General features: G+C 43.4%; 1 protein-coding gene across 1 annotated transcript in view; it reads left to right on the top strand.

The window, feature by feature from the left end:
- The window catches only part of TM9SF3 (transmembrane 9 superfamily member 3), a 121,334-nt gene that overhangs the window by 32,610 nt on the left and 64,918 nt on the right, over positions 1 to 23,806 (top strand). The window contains exons 3-4 of the mRNA XM_014605000.3: positions 12,137 to 12,259; positions 19,690 to 19,850. Of these exons, the coding sequence (XP_014460486.1) occupies positions 12,137 to 12,259; positions 19,690 to 19,850 (284 nt within the window). The remainder of the gene's footprint in view (positions 1 to 12,136; positions 12,260 to 19,689; positions 19,851 to 23,806) is intronic.

Genomic DNA, 23,806 nt, shown 5'->3' with positions numbered 1-23,806 from the left:
CTGTAGCCTAGAGCTGTGTCCCTGCCAGCTCTGTATTTGTCGTGTGCTTTTATTCCAAAAAGTGGGTAGACCTTATTTTTCTTATAGCCTTATTTTGTTTTGATGTTCAGACATCGCAAACCTTTATTAACGTTTAGAAATACAGCATCCATTGGTCCATTTGCATCTATCAGTACATTTTCTCTTTAAAAAATGTTTCTTCATTGAGAGCCTAAGAATGTGATTCTTCATGGGCCCAAGTTCTAATCTTTCATTATATGAATATCATTCAGCTGTCTTTGCATCATTACATACTGTATTTACTCTCATACTATGCTCACTTAAATTAGGCTCCCACGATTGGGGTGCAGTGATGAGGTTGCACCCTCCTTTGATTCCTGTTCCATCCAACCAACTGCCTGGCAGTAGCAGTGGCATTTCTAGTTAGGCAGCAGTGAGGGGGTCAGTTGAGTTCATGACTCAATTATAATATAACTGTTTCCTGTTAATTGCTCTTCAGTCCACAGGTGCTTATGACCCCCCCCCCCTTAATGGTCTTGGTGTTCCATTAATTAAGCTATCCTTTGTTCAGCAGTTATACAGTTATGTACTCCTGGTCTCTGTCCTCCTACATTGCAGTTCTGCAACCCTGTTTGTAGCTTTTCCCTGAATTCTAGTCCTGTCTATGAAGTCCAGTTTTCAGCAGTAGCTACAGTATCAGTCTTTGACAGAGCAGTCAAGAGCTACCAACAGTTCAGTTACAACTTTTGTCTTAGTAGAAAGGGAGGATGAGCAAACTGAAAATTAGGCTCTGTCCCTGCTCCATGAAACCATAACTCTGGAAAAATCTCTCTTTCTTCTCCCTGCTTTCTCAAATACAAGCCACATGTTTTATTTTCTGGAGGGGGATGGAGGGGAGGTGGTGTGCAAGAAAAGAATATTCTCAGTTAACATGTACACTATACCTGGATATGGTAGCAGGGCATATCCTTACATCCAGTCTGAATAGTTTGCAATCCCAAGTAAGGTCTCTTTTAAGACAAAAGAGTAGAAATTGAAATGAATTGAAGAAGGGTATTTCTGCCTGAAAGCTTGCAAAGAACAAATTTTCCAACTATTTCGTTGGTCTAATAAAAAGTATCACCTCTACCCAAAGAATCTTGTCTAAAATTAGAAATTCTTAAATTTAAGAGTTCTGAAACCAGGTCTTTGTGAAACATGCCTGTAGGCTAGCTGTACAGCCTCTTCTAATTAAGGCTTTAATTGCTCATTTCTAACAGAAAGTCAATTTTGGTTATTGTGCAAGTATTTATATCTTTTCATTGCATCAACTGTCTGCTCACACTTGTGTAGAATCAGCGCAAGGAGGTGAAATTTATCTTGTCTCCAGCCTATTTATTTCCATGAATGCATGAATTTTTCAAGTGGTTTAGAAGCAAGTCCAAGTGGGTTTTGATCTCTATTCTTTTCTTCATAGTTAAGTTGGGTAAAAGAGAGGATGGGTGATAGATGTGTCCCAGCTCTTTAAGGGGTGCAATCAAAATCTAGAATTTGATGTTTTTGTCTTCTTGGAAGTGTGGGAGACTTTAGAGTGCTGGTGGTTAGTTCCTGCCAGTTCTAGCAGTGGTAAACCAACATTTTTCAGGCAGAAATGCCAAGAGTGACTGGATCCCTGTTTGTACTTGGACTCTAGCTGAACTGGCAGTAGCACTGATGAGAATATTCTGGTAAAGTGGTCTGTTTGGCTGTGCCTATGTATTAACCATTAGGCTGATTAGGTTATCTCATGGCTCTTTCGTGGCTGTTAAGCTATTTCATGCCTGATTTTTAACCATTTTTTTTTGTGTACCTGCAATTAAGTTATTCCAAACTGTATTTTCATAACAGATGGGTTAAAACTGGTGCCATCGCAGAACAACGTGAACTTAAATTTGCAAATTTAATGAAGACCTGCCTAAGAAGACATTTACATGCACTATCTAGCCATACAAAATGTTAATTAAAATATTCACAAAGTCCTATTTTTCCATGAACAATTAAGAAGGAAGGAAGATGTTTTATCAAGAGAGCTCACTTTGAAGCTATTATGTACTATAACTTTGGGGGATAAAAAAGAAAAGTAATCCTAATTAAACACCTAAAAGCATAAGAAGGAAATTGGCATAAATTTGAATGGAGCTAGCTAACAGGGCTGGAAGCATATTGGGACTGTCTCTGCTGTGGCACTAAACCACAGAGGGAATGTACTGTCTGTGACAGTAGTAAGGAAGCATTATGGCATATTTTCTGTGCAATTAACACTTACAGAACAGCTTGCTTGAATCATTCACTGGAAATCCCTGAACACAGTAATCACTCACAACTTTGCTTTTTCTGCTAGATCTTGAGGGAAGCACCCATTTTATTTAATCTGAGTCACTCTGAGGGAAGCTGTGGCTAGTATTTCCAAAGCAAATTTTCTTTTACTTGGAAGCTGGTAAGATGAGGGGTGTCTGAGAGGTGACAATTTAAGAGCCTGCCCTGTGTTGTGTATTTGCTCCTCTTAAGCAGTAACAAAGGAGGATCTGCAGGTTCCACACACACGGGACCTAATAACAGGCCTGTCCTGTCTTATGCGATAATGTTACTGACTTGTATTGCCTCGTGGTTTTAGCTTCCTTTTGAATAAGAGTATAGGGAAGCTAATCCACTTTGTTAGTCACTAATTGGTGATCCAACATATAATTTTTTAATTTTTTATGTGAGGCAAAGCTTGAAATTCCATTTCCATTCAGCCCCCTCCTGCTTTATATTCTTTTGAGTACCAAACATTTTGATATTAATTGGTCTAAATGTTTGAACTGTAACACACTTGCACTGTATTTGTATTTAAATGTGTTTAGAAAGCCAGTGTGGATCAAAGTGAAGAGCAAACAGATGGTACTGGTAGCCAGCTGATGAGTAAATGTAGGTGTGTGATCTGGAATGCTGTCTCTGTCCATTTCTATTTTGTCCTTTACTATCTTTATGCCTATTATAAAGGATGAAGACAATAATCCCCTTACTATTTGTTGGCTTGCAGCCATTACTACATCAGAAAGTAGTTTTAATACTATTTAATGTTGGCTCATGAATTTAATCTGAATATTCATTCTGTTTTTAATATAGAAAAAGTGCTGAATATCTTATTTTTGAAGTCAAAGCACTTGAGAGAGATAAAAATAACCAAGTTTCTATTTATTGAGTTAAATTTTTACAAATAACATGGTGACTTGTTTAACCATGAGTAGATTATTTCATTTTTTCTAGTTTATGGGCACTAAAGGTCATATTTAAACAGCCAGGAATCCTCCCCAAAGGGCTGTCATAACAACGAAGTGTTATTTCATACACTTAGCAGGCAAAGAAATGCAGGCATGAAGAGCCAAACACAATCTTAAAGATTCGGTGCCCTTTTGTCAAATGCTTCTGCTGTTGTGTTTCTTCCTTATGAGAGCTGACGTGTATTCTTACTATCTCAATTTAGGGATGAATTTTTAAGTGACATTTCATTAAAGTTTTCATAGCTAAAATTGGCTTGTATGTTAGAGTGAACTGGAAAATTAGCAGAATAGGCATAACATTCGGCTAACATTTTGTTATGTGTTTGCTTTTGGTTTGTTTTGTTTTTCCCCAAAGTTGCCCAAGCATTACCCAGATGAAATTGAGGCCACCAAATCATAAATAAAGACCTATAGTTGGCCTTCACATTTATTTGGACTCATAAAAGGCTTGATTGTCAAATGTGCTAAGCATCCAATAATTTCCCACTGAAGCAAATGACAGCTGGTGAGTGCAGAGCACTCCTGAAAACCAAAACACTTTGGATACCTAAAATGCACTCTGTTAAACATAGCCGCTTTTTAAAAATAGTGGCTTGAGTGCCTGAATTTAGTTTTACAGCTGTGATGATTTCCCTGAAACAAGATCAAATCTAAATCCTGATTTTCAGAGGACAGTCCTTTAGGGATAAACCTTAGTGTTAGGGAAAGTTCAGTAATTAATAAAACATTTTAGTCTTAAATTAGTTTTGGGGAGTGGGGTTGGTCCAAGCTTTCTAAGGGCCTGCCAAACTAAATTTGCTTGTTGTCTCTATATATTGGAGTAAGATGAGAAAAACTGCATCCAACTTCACATGCTTATCAAAGGTGCAGCTCTATAGTCAGAAACTGAATGTAAAAATGGCAAGGTAAATACCAACATTAGTTAATACCAAATGAAGATCACAGCCCCATTCACCTAGTATCTGCTCTGGGAACCATCGGAGACCGTCTTTCTATTTGGAGTTTGTTCTAAATAGACCAGACGTACTTGGGAAATAACATGTTGTGGCTGGGCAGCTGAGGCACACAGATGAGTGACCTCCCACAGGTACATTGGACATTTGTGGCAAATGTAGAAATTGAATTCAAATCGTTTTACTTCCAGTCCAGTGTCTTAACCACAAGACTGTCTTTCCTTCATTATAACCTTCCTCAAACATAGCTAATGAAGGCAGTGGTTAAGATAGTGGCTTAAGGCTCCCACTATTGCTAATGTTACGGGAGCTGACATAGCATTAGCAGTTTTTTCTTTATTTTCCTGCTACAGAAAGTAGCTATCTTCTGTTTTGCCAAATATGAAGCCTTTTTTTTCCTGGATGATGAAATATTGGGCAAGATTCCATATCAACTATTTTTTCTAGGCATATCTAATTTTTTTTTCTATCTGGCATCCAGTCAAAAAATGTTTAGATGCACCTGGATATGGAATTTTGCCCAACATTTTATATAGTATAAAATTGGTGTATGTGTGTACATATATGTACATTTATCATTGCTATGAATTTGGGTCTTTGGACAAAATTTTGGAATGGCTTCATCACCATGCAAATAATATACTTGTTTGAAGTCTGAAAGAATTGCATCAATATCAAATTATCCCCCTACAGTAATTTTTTTGAGAAATTAAATTGGCAATAGAGACAGTTGAATAAAAAATTTGATACCGTTTGTTAAAATGACAAATGTTTGAATTGGCAGTCTCTATCTGTTGCATCTGTGTTCCTGTGAATTATTTAATATATGGAACATTAATACCATAGCAACTTGTACTGGAAAATGAAGATTCTTTGGCATTACTGTCTGGGTAACATTAATTAGGAAAATTAGATTTAAAAAGTGAAAGTGTGTGTGCATGTGTGTGTGATGCACATGCTTTACAGCAGAGGTGTCAAACTCCTCTGGCCCCATGGGCCAGATGAGCATCCTTGAGGTGGTCAACAGGCCAGACTGGGACAGAACCCCTGTGGAATGGCTGTGGTACCAGGTCCAGCTGCACAATGTAGGAAGCATAGCACGCACCAGCCCCTGGGGTCGACATGGAGCCAACACTACCTGCAGTGTGTAGGCAGCACAGGAGGTCAGCCCAGGGTGGTGCAGGCAGCTGTGCCCTGAACGCTGGCTCTGGGTCAAGTGGGGCACTGCATGAAGTGCACGCCCTATGCAAGTCCTCTGCATCATGTGCTGATACTGGGGCTTGCTGGGCATCTCGCCTCTGGAGCTAGCAGGTGCTTGTGGTGCATGGGCTGGACCCAGTGCTTCATGTGGCACGGGGTCCAGGCATAGGCACACAACTCCCTTTGCTGCCTGCAGTTCATGTGGTGCTGGGTCCAGTTTACATGCCACATGCAGTGCACAAGGGAGCATATGGCTCTGTGGGCCATGTTTGACACCTCTGCTTTACTGTATTTTAATATATCACTGATTTAGGAGAATTCTAGAATAAGTGATGTTTGTTCCCAGAAACATGATAAAGGCTGAAGAAATGTGACAGCAGCTATGTAGTACACAAAATGTCATGTTGTAAGGTGCTCACAGTGATGATGTGGCATTGAGACCTGAATAAAATAAAATCTGATCTAAATATTTGGCAGAAATCTCAGAATTCATTGCTGGATCAAGCCCTGCTTTTATTTTGATCTCTTGTATGCTATTTCAGCACTTTCAGTTAGTTCTTAACATGCTGCTGACTGAAGAAATATCGTTGCCCTGTAACAGGTGCCTCCACATTGTTTTGCTCATGTACACGTGCCTTTTCTTCTACAGATGCAACTTGAGACCTTAGATGCTTGTAGTCATTGTTACTGAGAAAAAACAAAATGCTACTTACTCATTGCATCATTTCTACAAAGACTCTATTCAACTTCCCCAAATATCAAATGATATTACAGGATACTTCACAGAAACAGCAAAGACTATATACCATATATATAATGTAGTTATTGTTTCAGTATGCCAAGGAACTAGAAAAAGGCCCATTTCTAATTGTTTTGCAGGAACAGTGTTACTAGATGATTGTTTTCCATAGAGGAAAATGGAGAAGGTGCATGCAATGTGGATGTGAGTAAGCCAAATTGAAAACGTGGTTATAGGTTCAAGATTGGGTGAGGACATAGGGATTTTTTGGCTTTTGAATGATTGGATTGGTGTTACATACAATTAAGTAAGTATAAGGAGTTCTGATGAAGGCCTTTGGTTATTGCTTGGAATTGGTTCATCTCTACTGAAACGATTGGCTGTGAAATATTTAACTTTGAGCCTTTATGATGATGCTTTAAATGTCAACAATAGAGGCCGCATAAATGGATAAAGGCAACTTCATATTCTTGAGATTTGTGTTCCAACTGAGCCAGATATCATGGCAGTGATGTTCTAAAGCAGTGGTTCTCAAACTTTGTTAGACTCAAGATCCCCCTCCATAATGTTTCTGAATTTAGCAGCACCCTCTGTGATGGATGTGGATAGAAGGAGCCCTTCTTTTTTTCACACAAAGGAGGTGTGCCCTCTTGTCTTTGTTTCAGTGCCTAGAGAAGCCTTTCAGAAGCCTAAAGGGAACCCCTCCCCTCCTAGGAAGTGTAGGGGAAGAGGCTGCACCTACTGTATCCTGCCTGTGGTGGTGACATTGCTGGTCTGAACTCCAAGTGGAACAGCAGCAGCAGTCCTTCTAGTCAGGCTGGCTGCAATGGGCCACCCCCTTCTGCTGCAGCCGCTTCTTGGTCCAGCCCTGACCACAGCTTCTAGAAAGAAAGAGGAGGGTCAGCGCACTTCCACCTGGTAGCCGTGGTAGAGTGGCAGAATGGAGGTTAACTGTCTCTAGGCTGCTGCCCCACTGCTTTGCCAGGTGGAACTGTCCCAGGTGCCTTTGTTTCTAGAAGGCCTGTGTAGGACCAAAAAGGAAGCAGGGTGTTTCTGTCTGCATTAGGCTTACCAAATGAACCAGCACCCCCTCCTGCAGAAGTATCCTTAATGGTGCAGTCATTTCATGGTCTGGCTTTACTTGTGCCTTCTGGAAAGAGAGGTTTGTGGGACGGTTTCATCTGAATGCAGTAATACCTTGAAGAGGTCTGGCAGTGTCCCAGGTGAGAGCCAGTGTTCTAAAGGGTTTCTTTGGAATTCCAAGAGCTATCTAGCACCTTGATTCTAAAGCACCAGCACATGGCTTCATTAAGGACAATTTTGCATCAGTTCACTTAGCTGTATGTTGCCAGTTTTAATTCAGCCATGTCTGCTTTCAGTAATTTAGAATTGGATTTAAATCAATTAGTATCCTGGGAAAACTGGTGCACAGATGCATCCATGCTCTCCCAAGTCCTTGGAGCTTGTTTCTTTCCACACATACCCAGGTTTGTTTTTAAATAAAAGCTATGGTGGTCAGAATTAAATTTCAATTTGAAAAAGACTCTGAACAGTGGATATTAGCTGTATCCATTTAGGCCCGAACTAAGATTGATCCTTATAATCCTTGCTAGCAAAATGCCCGACATGAACGACAGATTTCAAAGAAGTGTTTACATGGCCAGCCCTGAAGGGTAGCCCTGCACCTGCCTATTCTGTTGCCCCTCACTGCCAAGCCACAGCCCCCCCAGCCCTGCCAGCACCCCTCACTCACCAAACTGCAGTACCCTGCCCCCCTGGGCCCTGATGGTGTCCCTCACTCCCAAGCCGCAGCTCCCCCTCCCCCTCCCCACCAGTCCTTGCTGGTGCCTCTCACTCCTGATCCACAGCTTCCTGGCACTATCACTGCCCACCCCCCCCCCCCAACCCACAGTCCCCAGCTCCCTCCCTGATGTTCCTCACTCCCTACCTGCAGCCCTCCCCCCCCCCTGCCGCTGGTGCCCTTCACTCCTGAGCCACAGCCCCCTGTTGCTGCCAGTGCTCCCTGCATACCCAACGCACAGTCCCCCAACCCCCCGATGCCCCTCACTCATGACCCTCAGCTCCCCACCCCTTGTGCCTGCTGGTGCCTGTCACTCCTGACCCACAGCCCCCTGGCACTGCCAATGCCTCCCACACTCCCAACCCACAATCCCCAGCTCCCCCCACAATGCTCCTCACTCCCCACCTGCAGCCTCTCAACCCCTGTCCCTGCTGGTGCCCCTCACTCCTGACACACAGCCCCCCGTGGTGCCAACCCACAGTCCTCCGCCACACCCCAGTGCCCCTCACTCCTGACCCACAGCCCCCTGTTCCACCCCCAGCCCTGCTGGAGGCCCCAGCTGTCCCCATCGTGCCTGGGCAGAGCACCGTGGCTCCAATGCATGCAGGCGGCGGTAGAACGTGTCCGGGCCCAGCACGGGCTAAGGGAAGAGGAGGGGGAGGGAGGCTTGTAGCAGCCCTTGCCCTGGGATGAAGCTGCTACTGCACCAGGCAGCCTGGCCATGGCCTTCCCCTCCCCTCCCCTTCCCCCCCCCCCCCCAGCAGCTCTTGGCTGCTTAGCCCCTCTGGGCATGGCCACCGTGCTGCTGCCTGGCCACGGAGCTCCAGGCTGCCCTCAAAGCCCCCCTGTCCCTTTCCCCCACTGGTGAACAGACAACCCTCCTGCCTCCCCCCTGCCCTGTCGCAGCTGGAGCACCTGCTCACTCCCCTCCTAGCCCTGCCTAAATGTCCGGGACTTTGCTGTGTTCTGGGGGTGAGAGAGGGGGAGGTGATTGGAGGCAGCAGGGAGCACCACATGGGTCTGCACCTCCAGAGTTGTAGGTGGGTCCATGTGTGCTCTCCGCTGCCTGCGATCGCCTTCCTCCTGCTCCCACCCCCAGAGCAAAGGGAAATCCCTGACAGCCCACCCGGACTGCAATCAGAGGCTTCAAAAGAGCAGGACACATCTGTGGGAACCCTATCTCGGCGCGTGCACACTTGAGCAAAAGCGTTGTGAACACACACACACACAAACGGAAGTGCTATAAAACAAACAAGCAACTCCCCCCCCCCCCCAAAAAAAAACAGCAAAAAACCCCAAACAAACAAACCCCCAAACCCCATGCTTTACTGGAAGAAGCAGTGCAGCATCTGTATAGGTAGGGCACTTCAACAGGGCTTTTTGGTGCTTTAGCTAAAGCTGATTCAATCAGCTATTAGATAAAAGTATCAAAATAGCCTCATAAAAGTGTTCAATCTATACAGATGCTGCAGAACGGGGTCCAACTGGGGTATTCATGGGACTCTTGGGTATTCATGGGACTCGGTGTGGGAACGCATCAAGTTTAAAGTAAAGCAACATTTTTGGGGGGTGGGTTGCTTTTGTTTTTTTTTTTAATGTCTGTAAGCAGCCATTGTGCGTCTGCTTGTCAGTGCTCTAACAGATTTTTAGAGTCATCTTGGTGTTGCTTAGAAAAGTAATCAAAGTCCTTAAGCTCTGGATTTGTGACTAAATAGAGGATTTACATTTTTCCTGAAATACTTGGTGCTTTATTGCCATTCTTTGTCAGTTTCATACTAAGCTCAAATTGTGATTCATGTTTTGCTTAATAGTAAGTCTTCTTCATGAGCAGTAGTTAATCTCTCAGGGGTCAAATATGGCTTAAAATAAACCTTTCTAAACTTGAGCTACAAAATATTTTGTTACAGTAAATAAGAACTGAATTGATCAATTAAAAAAACCAAAGAAAAAGAAAACAAAATAAACCTGGCCAGCTTCTGCAGCCCAGGCATAACATTTTGTCTGGGGCATCAAAACCTGATAGTTAAAGGGCCAAAACCAGCAGCTCTCGGAGTGGGTTATAGTCTAGAGGCAATGTAGCTATCCTCAGTGCTGATTTATATGGTCACGCTATTTTTTCTTTCCAACTACTAAATAACTATAGAGCACTTAAAATGCACTCCCTTCCTAGTGGATATATTTTGAAAGCAAGAATTTGGTTTAGCAAAAAAGTCTGAGTCTCTGACATTTTCATTTGTTCCATTCGTTCCGTTTGGAAACGTTTCACAATGGAGTGGGGAAGGAAATCCACTGATCCCCAGAATAGCCTGTAATCCAGTGGGGTTATATCTAATTTTGACCAAAAATTGTATCCTGGACAGTTTGACTTCGGCCATGTTACAGACATTCAGTTTCTCCTGAGAGAGTTGCTGCTGTCCCAGGAGAAACCACTAGTGTACAGAGTAAAATAACCTGGAAACAACCAAGGTTAAAGTACTCCTGGGAGACTGAATGTCTGTACATGTTTTCTTCTGAGAGAAGTCACAGTACAGTCCTTTGGCATCCCAGGATGCTTTGCTCCCACCTGTCTCTTCCCCCTCCCAGGAGACAGTGTGCATCTGTACTCTGTTTCTCTAACCAAGCATGGGATAGAATATACCCCCTTCACAATCCCTACTTTGTGCTTCAGGGAGAGACAGACTGACCCTGATTGGTCTGAATCTACCACTTGGGGCTTCCCCGTGCGCTACTGCTATCTTTCTCCAGGCAGAATAGAGACCCTGAAGGGCATGCCGAGATGTGTGCTTAGGGGCCCCCTGTTAGTCCTGCAAAATCTCTGTTCTTCAGGAGCTCAGCATTCATATTTCTGTTCATGAGTCTCTGGGTAAGTTTTTCTACCAGGAAAACAAACCTGGGAGAATTATCCCAAGTCATCTGAATGTGTGTACACATGCTTTTGACAAGTAGGTACTTTTCAAAGTAAAAATGTCTTGATTTAAATTTCCAGCCAGCTCAGCTCAGCTCCCTAATACCCTTTTTGTATCAACAGTCATCGCTTAATACTTTTTATCACGTCTTGAATTTTTATATAATACTTTATATAATATGGCACTAGCTTCCTGAAAGTGGCAGGAGGGTTAGTTATTTTTGTTACTTAATATATTGTGTTGCAGTACTTGCAACACTTACTAACTATATACAGTAATGTACCTTTAAAATGGTTTACGGGTTTGACACTTGTTTAGCAGGTGTTTCTAATTAAAAAAAAAAGTCCTTTGGGAGTGGTTATTAATACAACTTTGCTGCTGACTTTTCTTAAGTCTTCACTTAACCTGTTCAAGTATTCATGAGGCCATTTATCATCGAATGTTTTGAAATCTCACCGTTTTTTACTGTACTGGGAAACGTTTGTGTATTAGGGTGTGCAGTAAAGTGCTGTATTTTCTTACATACAGCACACACCTTCCACCCCACACCTCTGCAGTCAGTCCCCCCAAATTAGGATGCATATATTTATCTGGGCAAGCTGATTTTTTTTTTTTGTCTGGAGTTGGAAGCACTCTGGTTTAATTCCTGCTTTACAGTGCAGCAACTGTAACATTACTGTTTAGTCAGCTGAGGGGACTCCTTTGTCTTAATAGCTGATTGTTCTTCATTCTACAGATGTTAATGATTGTCTCTTCTTTTTTAATGGTCTTGATGTTCCACTAATCAAGCTAAATTCCATTAAGGCAATTTCCTGTGCTAGGTGCTTCTGGCTGCTCTTTCACAGCCTCTTTAGTTCATACCCTTTAGCTATTTAGTGCAGACTCTTTTCAAAATCATAGATCTACCTACCCACAGAGACCCTGCTGGTCACCAGCAGCTAGGGGTTTGGCTTTGGTTATGTGGGAAAGGGAGGATGAGTCAGCTGAAGATTAACCTCTGTCCCTTCTCTCTGCAGCCATAATTCTAGAAAAATCTTATTTTCTTCTTTCTGTCTTTCAAAAACCAGGTGCTTGTTCTATCTGCAGGCAGGTTGTATGCAAGGAAATATGGTAGTTGAGGAATTGGTCAGTTACCTGACTGAGGATATACAACACAGGAATTACAAGTTCTGGAAGTACACATTCTTCAGTTTATTTTGTGTTTAATTAGAGCCATCTCATTAATGCATCTGTTAATGGTGTTTTAATTTTTACAGATGATGTAATGCAGACGACATACTGTGAAATTGACTTGGACAAAGCAAAGAGAGATGCATTTGTGTATGCTATCAAGAATCACTATTGGTACCAGATGTATATTGATGACTTGCCAATATGGGGTAAGTGATAAGTCCTAATAACTGACTGAAACCAAAGCAGTTAGGTTTTGTGTGCTGATAAGATTTATGGAATTGTATCTAACGACTAAGATTTCTTTGGGAAAACCATTGATCAGAATGTAGTTTATGACTACATAAAAAGATATCTTGCTAGAATACTTTTCAGTGACTTGCATTGTTTCAGTTACAGTTTACATAGAAAGAGTAAAAAAGTTGCTTTGACAATTCTTTCCTTAAATTGATATTCTGCTAATGCTCAGTTGCTTTGTGAGATATTCCCAGGCATGTTATTAGCTGTGTGTGTAACAGAGGCCACAATTTGCCTTTTGGCATAGTACAACTGGGATTTTATGTCTCAGATTCAGTAAGCTTCTTAGTTTTCTCATCACTTTGCATTATTACGTTAGGAGCTAAATATTAATTAAAAAGCCACTTAACTATATAGAAGTAAATTGAACTTTTTGAATGGACTGTGTGAAGTACTATGCTTGTGTGAAGTGTATTTACTTGTTCTCTCATCATTTTTCAAATAATTTTGCTTAACTTTCTCAACAGGCAGCAAGGTGTTGAGAACTGGGGACAAATAAAAGAGCTAGATTCATTGTCACAAAGTTTTACATGATTTTGTCCCAAAGTCCAAGTGCAAAATGAGCATTTTTGTTCCTTAGCTTCAAAGCTGAAAGCATTGTATAACTCATCCGAAAGCATTGTATAACTCATCCATTGATGTTAACTACCATCTATTTCAGGACAATTACTTGATATGACTTGCTTCGTCAATGGCATTAAATAAGGGATGAATTTAACTTATTTCCTCTTTTTCCCTTTACTCTCTGGAAGACTGGTTTATACAGAGCAATTTGTTGATATTCTTAAGTAGATTTAAAACAGGGGTGGGCAAAATATGGCCCGTGGGCTGGGTCTCGCCCGCTTAGGGATTTTGTATGGCCCATTGCAGGTCCCTTGGTCCCACCCAGCCTAGGCGCAGGGAACAGCCTGAGCCATGGCACATGCGGCCAGTCCTGCCACCCCTGGGCGTGCAGCAGGGCTGGGGTGGCACAATGGCTGGACTCCATTTTCTGGCAGCCCCAGCAGTGACTTCCTCCAGCTGCAGCCACCAAACACAGCCCCATCTGGACATAGCTCTCCGTCTGCCCACAGCCTCATCCCATCCACCCAGCCAAACAAGGCAGTGACATCATGGGGCTGTGGGCCAGGGCAGAGCTATGATTCATTCCGCACACACCCCTGCCCTCAGAAATGGGGCTCTGCCCCAGCCCCATTCTGTCATTGCCCCATGATCCCAGGTTTTCCATGGAGACTGGCTGAGAGCTGTGCAGGCAGGGTGCTTGGCCGGGTGGGTGGAACAGGGCCACAGGTGGGCGGGGAGCTGCATCTGGGGTCGGGTCCAGGATCTTGGGGTGGTGGCAGTGTGAGGCCAAGGCCCAAGGCAGAGCCATAATCTGCTCCCTGCACTCCCTTGCCCATGGAATTGGCGCCTGTCACAGGGGCATGCAAGTAGCAGATAGTGACTCTGCCCTGGGCCCAGGCCCCTTGCTGTCACTGCAGGCCCAAATAATTGCCCATCCCTAATCTAGAAGATGTACTTCAGTTCAGAATCCAGAACTTTTTTCTTTCCTTATCCTTGGGGTCTGCGACTTCTCCTTTCCTCTTCATTCCCTCTTGTTTCCTAGGCCGCTGTTTATCCTAATGCAGAAAGCTGTGCAGTTCTCGCTTGCAGTGTGTCTTAGTGTCAGGTTTCATGGGCAAAGTTTTACATGTGTAAATATCCGCTTTCTTATTCAGCCAGATTCTTCAAGCTTTAAAAATGAGGCTTAGCTCTACTAGTCCTGTAACTGCAGAGACAAAATAGAAGGTATTTTAATGAGGAAAACTTAGGAAAGATGTGGGTAAGAATGGTAAGAGCAGAGTGATTCTTGCACCTGTACTGATAAAAGGTACTATCTTGAGAGCACCATATGTTGTACGCTTGGCAAACCTTTTAAGGCAGTCAGACATGGATGACTTTTATTTTTACAAAAGGTTTTTTTTCAGCTGTTGATGTTAGCATCCCAGAACGTGCTATTGAGTAATGCTTCTGGACTTGGAGCACAGTTACATAGCCAGAAGTTGCTATCCCTCTGGTGCAGTCTTATTTGGCTTATCTGTTATCCAACTAAAGCTTGTTGTTGGGATTTTTTTCCTTTTTCACTTGAATACCTTTCAGAACAGAATTTCCACTCAGTGCTTGTTTATAAGGGCTGTGTTGTGAGCCTTACTTGGGAGCATTTTGTGACCGACATCAAATACTGAATTTATTGAAGGAAAATTGTTTAACGCGAGCATGTATTTGTAGCAGAGCTCAATCCTCATTATGTAAATAACAAAATCAGGGACTTCTGATGACTTGATTTAAAAAAAATTAAAATTTAATTTAAAAAGGACAAACCAAAACAAAAACATTCTTCATAGCTAAAGAATTTGAACAGTTGCTGTGTGCGCCAACAAACTTTGGGCTGGGAGAAGTTTTCGAGTTGGAGATGGACCAACTAACCAGAAGTTGAAAGTGGTTGACTGATTAGAGCAAGGGTGTCAAACTCATCTATCTCTGTGGACCAGATGAATGGTGGGAGGCAAGTCTGTGGGCTGGATCAGGCCCACAGACCCCTCCTCCCTCTTTCCCTACCCCCAGGATACCTGATTTGGCAACTGCCTCAGCTGGTCTTGGACCTGCTGTGCATGCAATACAGATCCCAGAGTAGCCAGAACAGGTGCTGCATGTGGCATGGTCCTGCCTGAGCAGCAGCTGTACCACACATGGTACCTGCTCCAGCCAGATTGCACTGCACACAGTGCCTGCTCCAGAACTGCCGGGCATATGGCACCTGCTCCAGCCAGTCTAAGACCTGTGCTGCACACTGGTGGCAGGGGCCCCAGATTGGGTATTTTGGGGGAAGCAGAAGGGCAGGGGTCTGCAGTCCAGCCCCATGCTATAGGCATGCACCACTCTCTACTTGGGTCTGATCAGACCCAGGAGCAGCACTAGAGGCTGAGTGTTTGATGCCTCTGAACTAGCCTTAGTGTCCCTTCATTTATGCAGGATTTGCTAGACTCATTACCAGAGATCCAGGTTTTCTGGTACCCATGGAAAAATGGATTTTCTCTTTTAAAAGAGAAAAATTTGGGGAACCACAGGTTTCTCCTTGCAGGATGGCAGAGTTCCAGCCTTCAAGGATATGCTTGGGGTTGGGGGGAGCAGGAGAAGGACAGTTAGAAGCAGGGGGCACCACATGCATGTGTGCGCATACACATGCCCATGGCCAGCAATATAACTGGGAAGCAGCTCCTCCAGCTCCCTGCAGGTAAGTCTGTTGTGGTGGGAGGCCATAGGCAATTGGCCCTGAGGACGGGACCCAGTGTAGGAGGGTGGAGTGGGGCGGGATCAGTTTTGTTGCTGCCACCACTGCTGGGAGTGCTGCGCTGCCATGGCCACCAAGGTGAGGCACTGTCTGCCAATCCAGCAGCGGGGGGGGTGGCGGCGGCACAGCTCTGTGCCACTGCTACTATGGTACCCTCTGCTGCTGTCGGGTGGGCAGGGGGTGCCTCACTTGGGTGCTCATGGCAGCATGGCACTCCCTTCTATGCTGGTACCTGCCTGCTGGGTCATGGAGATGGCTCCTGCCAGGTGACAGTCTGGCCAGGCTGCAGCCTCATTCCCTGCTGTGGGCACAGGAATCCTGCAGTGTATTGCCTATGGCATTTCCTGTGCATACACACCCCCTGCCCCACACATATATACTCCCGACTTCCCGACACGCTGGGTGTCTGGGGACAGGGTGAAGTAGGTTGGGAGTGAGCGGCACCAGCAGGGCTGGGGATGGACAGACGGGGGCTGTGGGTTGGGAGTGGGGGGCGATGGTGTGGGCAGGGCACTGGCATATCAAGGATGCTCAGCGCTAAAAACCAGCGGGGTGGGGCAGCCATAGCCAGACCCACATCTTGGTGAGGGAAGGGGGCAGGGGGAACTCTGACAAGCACTCTGAAAATGGCTAAAAATTATATGCAGACTACTAGTAGAAAAATAGCATCGCATTTGGAAGACAGAAGAACTGAAAATGTTGTGCATGTCTGCATGGCATCTCTGCATGCAGTACCATGTAGAGCTGGTGTGTGTAATTTTTTTTCCTGGCAGTCCACTTAATGAATTTTGGTGACCTATCAAGGGCCTTTCCTGCAGCTGTGACCAGCTCAGAAGCCTGAACCTGCCTGCAGTTTTAGCAAACCACCCCACCCCAAGGCTGGACTTGGCAGCTGCTGTCCATGTCTGCAGCTGCCCACATGTGGCCGGCAGCTTCCCTGTTGGGGCTTCAGGAGGAGGGTTTGGGGGGTGCTACCAGTGTGGAAGCCTGAACCAGTCCATAGCTCTGGCATGCCCCCCATGTTTGGGTAGCTGTGGACATGGCCAGCAGCTGCAGGGTCCAGACTTGGGGAGTGGTTGCCGGGTGCACTACAGCAGTGGGCAGGTTCATGCTTCTGCTTCTGTGCTGGTGGCTGCCTCAGCCCAGAGAGAAAGAGATGGCACGCCCAGCACACTGGAAGTAGCCCCTGGCTGCTTGGCATTACGCAGGTGCCAGAGCTGTTGCCTGCCTACAGGCAGGAACCATTCATTTGGGTGCCTGTCTACAGGCTGGATCCAGTCAGATGGTGGGCTGAATATAGCTCTCAGGCTCTATTTTGCCCACCCCTGATGTAAAGATACCAAACTAGCTCTAAAAGCTAATTTGGGGACTGAAAGTTAGTATGGCTGCTCTACTGTGACTTCTCTTGGGCTGATATTTCTAGCTTCACAGGAAGGCTAACTAGTCCAGGTGAAGTGCTATGCTAATGCATCTATACTGCTCTAGGTACCTACACTAGCTCTGTCTCTGTAAACTTTGTGGCTTGGATGAGCCTATTGGCAAGAATATAAACATATAGTTTATAAAAGTATATAAAATATAAAACATTTATGAAACATAAAAATGTAGTTTGAGTTTAAACTACCATGAGGAGTATGGAAGTAGGAAAACCTAGATAAGTGATTGATACACTAGGAATGCTCTGGATAGTGAGAAATTTCTCTTGTCATGCTAGGAATAACCAGCTGGGTTTTCTGGTAACTATAACTAATAGGTTAAACTTTTAAAGCTTATCCTCAAGTTTCTTTGTGCTGAATCTGACTTCCTCCTGTGACCCATAGACCTTCATTTTGTTCAGTTCTGTCAGGATACGCAATATTTGGAGGTCTACTCCTGATTACTTGAATCTTATGCACCATGCCATCTAACCCTGTGACCTTTTCACAGTGTAGACAGGGTCTTAGCATCTTTTGCCTTAACTCGTCTTGTTGTTTTATCTCTGTGATGTGGAAATGAGCTGCAGTTCATAAGAAAGTTCTAAGGAATTTAATGTAATAGGATCCAGTGGCATAGCTGCTTTCTGTGAACTCTAGGCAGTTAGATTAAACAAACTGTTAAAGCGGATCACTTTTCTTGACAGCTAGTAACCATCTGAGCTTCTGTCCAGATGGCCTTGTGTCTGAGGCTGCCCTCATTGTGTGTTTGAGCATGAAGTCTGTTTGCCAGCATGTTATGTTTTTCCAGGTTGTCCACCATAGTAGGACTGATTAAACCAATGTCAGATTCACTAGTGAAATGCTTACAAGTCCATTAATACTGCAGTTTCATTTAGGAGGAAGGGCTGGAAGGTCTGAAATGTAGTAGTGCTTGCTGGATGTCTATATGTACAATAACTTTTTCTGGCTATAGATAATGAAAAGGCACTGACCTCAAAGTATCATTGGAAGGATGCACCTGGTTTAGTAACTTTAAGATGGCCATCTAATCATTCTTTAACTGCATTCAGGTAAAATGAAGTTTTGGGGGTATTTTTCCTTGACTTACTACAAAGGCCAGGTAGGGAGTAGCTAGACTCTCTGGCTGCATTGCAAGTAGTTGCCTTGTGTGGTGAGAGTGGTGTGTTTTAAATACAGTCCTTCACATAACGGTTGGTCTTAGCGGTCTTGATTAGTTCAGAGGTCTGGGCTGCCAACTCTTTGGATAATGCCCCTGGAACAGGTGGCAGGCTGACTGGCATAGCCAAATATTGGCAAATGTTTCTCTTGTGCTATACTCAAAGCAACACTGACAGATGAGCTTGAGTGAAAAACAAAGAAAAATATCTCCTTGAAAACTACAGAATATAGATAATATACAAGTGCTGTTTCTTCATATGTCTGCTCCTTTGTGGTAATCCTCATCCTTACTTTTCTCCTGCTTTTTTGAGGCTTCCTTCCTATGTTCATACACTTTTGGTATTACTGTAGTAGTAATTTAACATTCAGATTGTTGCCCTCTTTACAGAGAACTTGAGACAAGAAAGGTTTATTTTATGTATTTATGGATGATTCTTAGACATCCTATCTTCTGAGGTGTTAGGAAAAGTTTGGGGACATATGACTTCAAGTTTTTCTGATGAGGAGTGTGAGTACCGTGCCTGAGGTCCAGCTTCTCGATAGTGATAGGATCCAACTCTTTTATGGTGAATTCCTTGCATTCTGTGGAACTCTTGGTAAGGCAACTTCATGGAAGTCAGGATTTATAACCTTTATGAGAATCATTAGTTTTGTTCAGTTCAGTAGTCCTGATAACATCTGATCTGTTCTCTCTCTGATGAGGGTAGGAGTCAAGATGTGATTAGTGTGTGAGCAAATTGGGAATTTCCTTCAAAATACCCTGTAATGAAAATTAAAAGTTCCTATTTTAAATGCTCAGCTTAGATGTGAATGGGGCAGCACCTGATGTAGTTCTTCTGCAAAAGTAGAGTAGCCCAACTCTCTAATTTTTCAAGGAGCAGAAACGTAAGCAGGACAACAAATATGTGATTGGAGCAGATGTGTCAGTAAATAATATTAGGGTATAGAATGAATGTGGAGCAACAGCAATTGGAGAGGAAGGAAGAGAATGAGCAATTCAAAAGATGGTGGAACAAAGCAGAGAAGAAACCAGGTGAAGCAAATGATTGGGGTTTAGAGACAGCAAGCTCATAGGTTTGGAGCTTGAGCGGTCATTTGTCCTGCATTCAGATTTTAAAAAGGGAACAGTAATATATCAGGTGTTATTAAAATGCTAATTTCAGGCTCTTGTGCCTCCAGCTGTGATACCTTCACTAATTTGCCTGTTGGGCTGAAAAAAAGAATCTGTGGTTTTAAGGTGCAGCCTAATTAAACCTGCTAGTTGAAAAGTGGGTGATTAGATGCAATTTGTTGATTTTTAGCTACCATGATTACTTTTGTAATATGCTGTGCATTCATGAAAATTTTCCACAAAATACTTTAGAAACTTGTTTGTACTTGACACTTATTTTTCACCCATGCTTTGTTTCTTCTGCAGGTATTGTCGGCGAAGCAGATGAAAACGGGGAAGACTATTATCTTTGGACCTATAAAAAACTTGAAATTGGTTACAATGGAAATAGAATTGTGGATGTGAATCTGACTAGTGAAGGAAAGGTCAAATTGGTACCAAATACCAAGATCCAAATGTCTTACTCAGTAAGTAATGGAGGAGTACACATCGGATGAGAGAATTTGCAGGGTGCAGTGCAACAGAAATCTGTTCAGTTTGTTCACCACAAATTCCATGTGGCTGCCTGGGTTTAATACGAAAAGCAGCTTTAAGAAGTAAAGGCATGCTTTAGTCTCACTTCATATACAAAATTAAATTTTAAACACTCATTTGCAGCATTTAAAACAAACTGATACCTTTAAGGTGTATAAGTTGTCTTTAGAGAATTTTGCTTCTGGGAAATGGGGAATTGAAAATGACTGACCAGATGAGGGCTTTGTAAGTAGTACCCACACCTATAGAGCAATGACCCTTGAAACCATAGAATGGGCAGCAGATGGCATTAACTTCTTCTCTTGACCTAAACTGCATTCTCAGCTTGTAGCAAAACACACTGTTGAGTCCTTGGAATTCTTTGATAAGATACTACATTAGCATTAATGGCTTTTTTGTGTTTTGCAAAGCAGAGTTGAGATTCACCTGCTATTTAGAGTAGTGCCTATAAAGCCTTTTGTTTTGTGTGTTGAATGTTGGTGAAGTATATTAGGCAGATACTTGTGTGAGATAAAATAAGTGTACCTTGGTATAATTTGATATAGAGAGTGATGTTCTCCCTTGTCTTCATTTAATGGAGTTTTTTCCATTGCTTCCAGTGTCAGAGACCTCACATCTCACTGTCAGTGGTTCTTTGAGCAGAAGTTTTGGGTTCTTAATGTGTTGACTTTTTTTCAGAATGTGTTAGCATAAACAGTTCTAGCACAAAAACTGTTATCTTATACTGAATAATCTGCCTTCAGAATAAAAGTATTGCTAGGATTGTACACCTGTAGTTTGAAGTGTAGAGAATTGGTTTCACATATGTGTTCTGGATAAACTTCAGCATCTTTTTGCTAATCTTTTCTTTTCAGTAGAAGTGTTACAGAGACTCAGAGATTCTCTCAATAGTTTTCCCATTTCAGATCCCAGCATTATAGGGCCCATTCTTTCTCTAGACTCTTGTTTTTACCAGTTTCCAGAGTGGCTCCTAGACTTGTTAGAAAAAGATGTTCCCGTCAAGCTCTCCTACTGGTTTGGAGACCTCGAGACCTTATCTTGATTCCTCCTTGGATCTAGTGGACCAGACATGGGCTTTTTTTCTGGAGATGGGCTGTGAACATAGCCTTGTTTTGATAGTGGAGCAGTTCATGCACAACAGCCTCTGCCACTGATTGGCATTATTCTTGTTGGAAATGTATCAATATGAAATGACGCTGAAAACTTTTTCGGGAATAAGTTGTTAACGATCCAGCTGCATTTGGTAATAGAGAAACACACAAGATGCTTCTGGCAAGTGTACAGTTGGGGTTTTTTTGGCTTTAAGCCATGCTGCACCAGTGTGGTTGGAACTGGGCAATAGTTTCACAGCTGTAAGTAACTTTAATATCCAGCTCAGAGGTTTGTTCAGTCTTTCCCAGAACAGCAATGACTACCCAAGCGCATAGGTGTAAACTATGTGAAATAAGTTAGTGGTGTCTCAATTCAATGTCAGTACAGGGCTAGGTTCCTTGTAATGCAATTTATTAAGCATCCTGCAGTAGTCTGCTCCTAATTCTGTTGTGCATGGGAGCTGCTTGGTCAGGAGACATGTAACTCCTGACTGAGAGGAGGCCATTCTGATTGTTGTCACTGCTGCCTGTGGCTTTGGGTTGAAGGCAGGAGAGTTGGAGTGCATCTCAGCAGGCATGCCATGAAGGACTGAGGGGTATGGAAAGGGTAAGGTGAAATTCCTTGAAGTTCTTATGCAGACAAGGTTCCTAGGGTGAATTTGATATCTTTTATTAGACCAACCCAGATAGTTGGAGAATAGTTATTAAGCAAGCTTTCGAGTTCAAAAACCCTTCGTCAGGCTAAGGAAGTGTCAGCAGTTGGTGTGTGCTCTTCCTGGATGGAATGAAAAGTAAAGAAGCCAGGGGCTGGGCTGGGGAGTCAGTTGCCAGGCAGATTATAATGTATCAAAAATCCAGTGTCTATGTTTAGTCCATGATCTCTAGTATCCAGGAGGTTGATGAAATGGAGCTCATGGGCTCGTCTCTGGGAAGTGTTGTGTAAGTTTCCCTTGAGGATCAGGACTGAGAGATTGGAGAGAGAGTGGCCCTCCTGTGAGAAATGTGCCCCCACATTGGTAATAGGGTATTTTTGTCTTTGATAGATTTCCAATGTGCGTTCATTCTGGTGCACAGTTGTTGTTTGGTCTCTCCTACGTATTTTCCATCAGGGCATTTGGTGCATTGGATGAGATGCATTACATTTCTGGAAGTGCAGCTGTAAGATCCAGGGATGCTGATGGCTCTGTTGTGGGGTGTAGTAATTGTGGGACTGGTGGAGATGTGTTGGCAGGTTTTGCATTTCTTGTCATGGCACAGCCTAGATCCTTTTGGTGTGTTCTGGGCTTGAGGAAGTTTGCTTCTGGTGATGAGGTTGGCAAGGTTCGGTGCTTGTTTGAAGGCTAGGATGGTTCGCTCTGAAGTTCTTATAGCACCAGACAGGGCCTCTTGGATATAGATCAGTAAGTCCCCACTTAAAGGTGGTATTGGGAACAAAAGTAACTTCTTTGCGATTGGTCAGTGAGGATAAGAAAATGGAGTAGGAAACTGAGAAAAGCCTGCAGGAATGAGGGAGGGAATGAGAAGCAGAGGGGCCAAAGAATGGTGGGAGGATGGGAGAGAATGAAAGGAAATAAGGAAGTTGGGTGATGCAAAGTACAGATTGTGGGGGTTATGGAGATGGGTGCCATGATCTTACAATCAATTTTAGGTTCAGTCGGTCTGTCATTTTATGTGAAGAATGTCAAAAGATTACAAGAAACAAAAAGTTACAAAGTCAAGCACTTCTAAGTTAAAGGATTTCACTTACCCTTGCAACCTGAATAGCACCTTCTCGATCATGCACGTTTTAAAATTATATACCATGACCACCAAGATGGTTTTTCTATTGGCAGGGGAAAACCACAAAAGTGGCAAGGGGTAGTACAGCGACCGTGGTAATGCATAGTTAGCCCCCCACTTTCACTTCTAGTGGGAAGATCTTGGCTATATGTCAACTTAATAGAAGTTGGAGACTCCTCTCTAGCTTGCTTCTGTGGCCATATGGCTGGGGGGAAGTGAAACTCGGGGGGCATCCGAACTCCAAACCTTGGGCCTGCACATAGGATGCTTATCAAAGGATTTGGAAATATCTGAAGCCCCGGATGGAGGTGGAGGATGCTTGCCGATAGCAGAGCCAGATATAGTTCTTGAACAACTCTCACAGATTTGGAACTGATTTGGCCGATTTGACTTGGGACACTAAAAATTTGCCTTAAAAAACAAGCAAACATATTGTAATTATACGTTCACATCCTGTTTTTTTTTCCACATTATCCCTGCTGGATTCACATCACAAGATAGATCATTAAGGAAAGAATCAGGGCTCTGTTGTACAGGAAGGGGTTGTCCATCTGTAAGACTCCTGTGCCATTTGTTGTAGGAGTTGGAAGGCACGTAGTGAATTAAGCAAGTGAATTACAGGAAGAGAAAGCGTAGTCTTTTGTGGCAACGGTAGCAGAATTCAGACTGGGAACTTGACTTCTGTATCTGTCTCTGTCAGTCTTAAAGCTGATATTTGGCTCATCACTTAAACCAAATCCTTCGGTTGTGGTTTCTTCATTTTCTGGCACACCAGTGTCTAATAATGAGACACTTGGTCAGATGTGTGGAAGTGCTGAATTAGTATAACTGCACATGATGTCAGTTGTAATGAAATGCTCTGAAAAATCAGTTCCTAGGGTTGTCAAGATGGGCACCAAAATTAGTGGCTTTATCTTTGTCCCTTGCTTTCCCATCTATAGAATGGGAAAACCAGTTTAGCCCAGAAAGTGGTATAAGCATGAATTCAAGAATGTGTGTAAATTGCTCTGTAAAGCACA

Source organism: Alligator mississippiensis, chromosome 6 (genome assembly GCF_030867095.1).
Source record: "Alligator mississippiensis isolate rAllMis1 chromosome 6, rAllMis1, whole genome shotgun sequence".
Taxonomy (NCBI): domain Eukaryota; kingdom Metazoa; phylum Chordata; order Crocodylia; family Alligatoridae; genus Alligator; species Alligator mississippiensis.
This window is presented reverse-complemented; position numbering and strand designations above follow the sequence as displayed.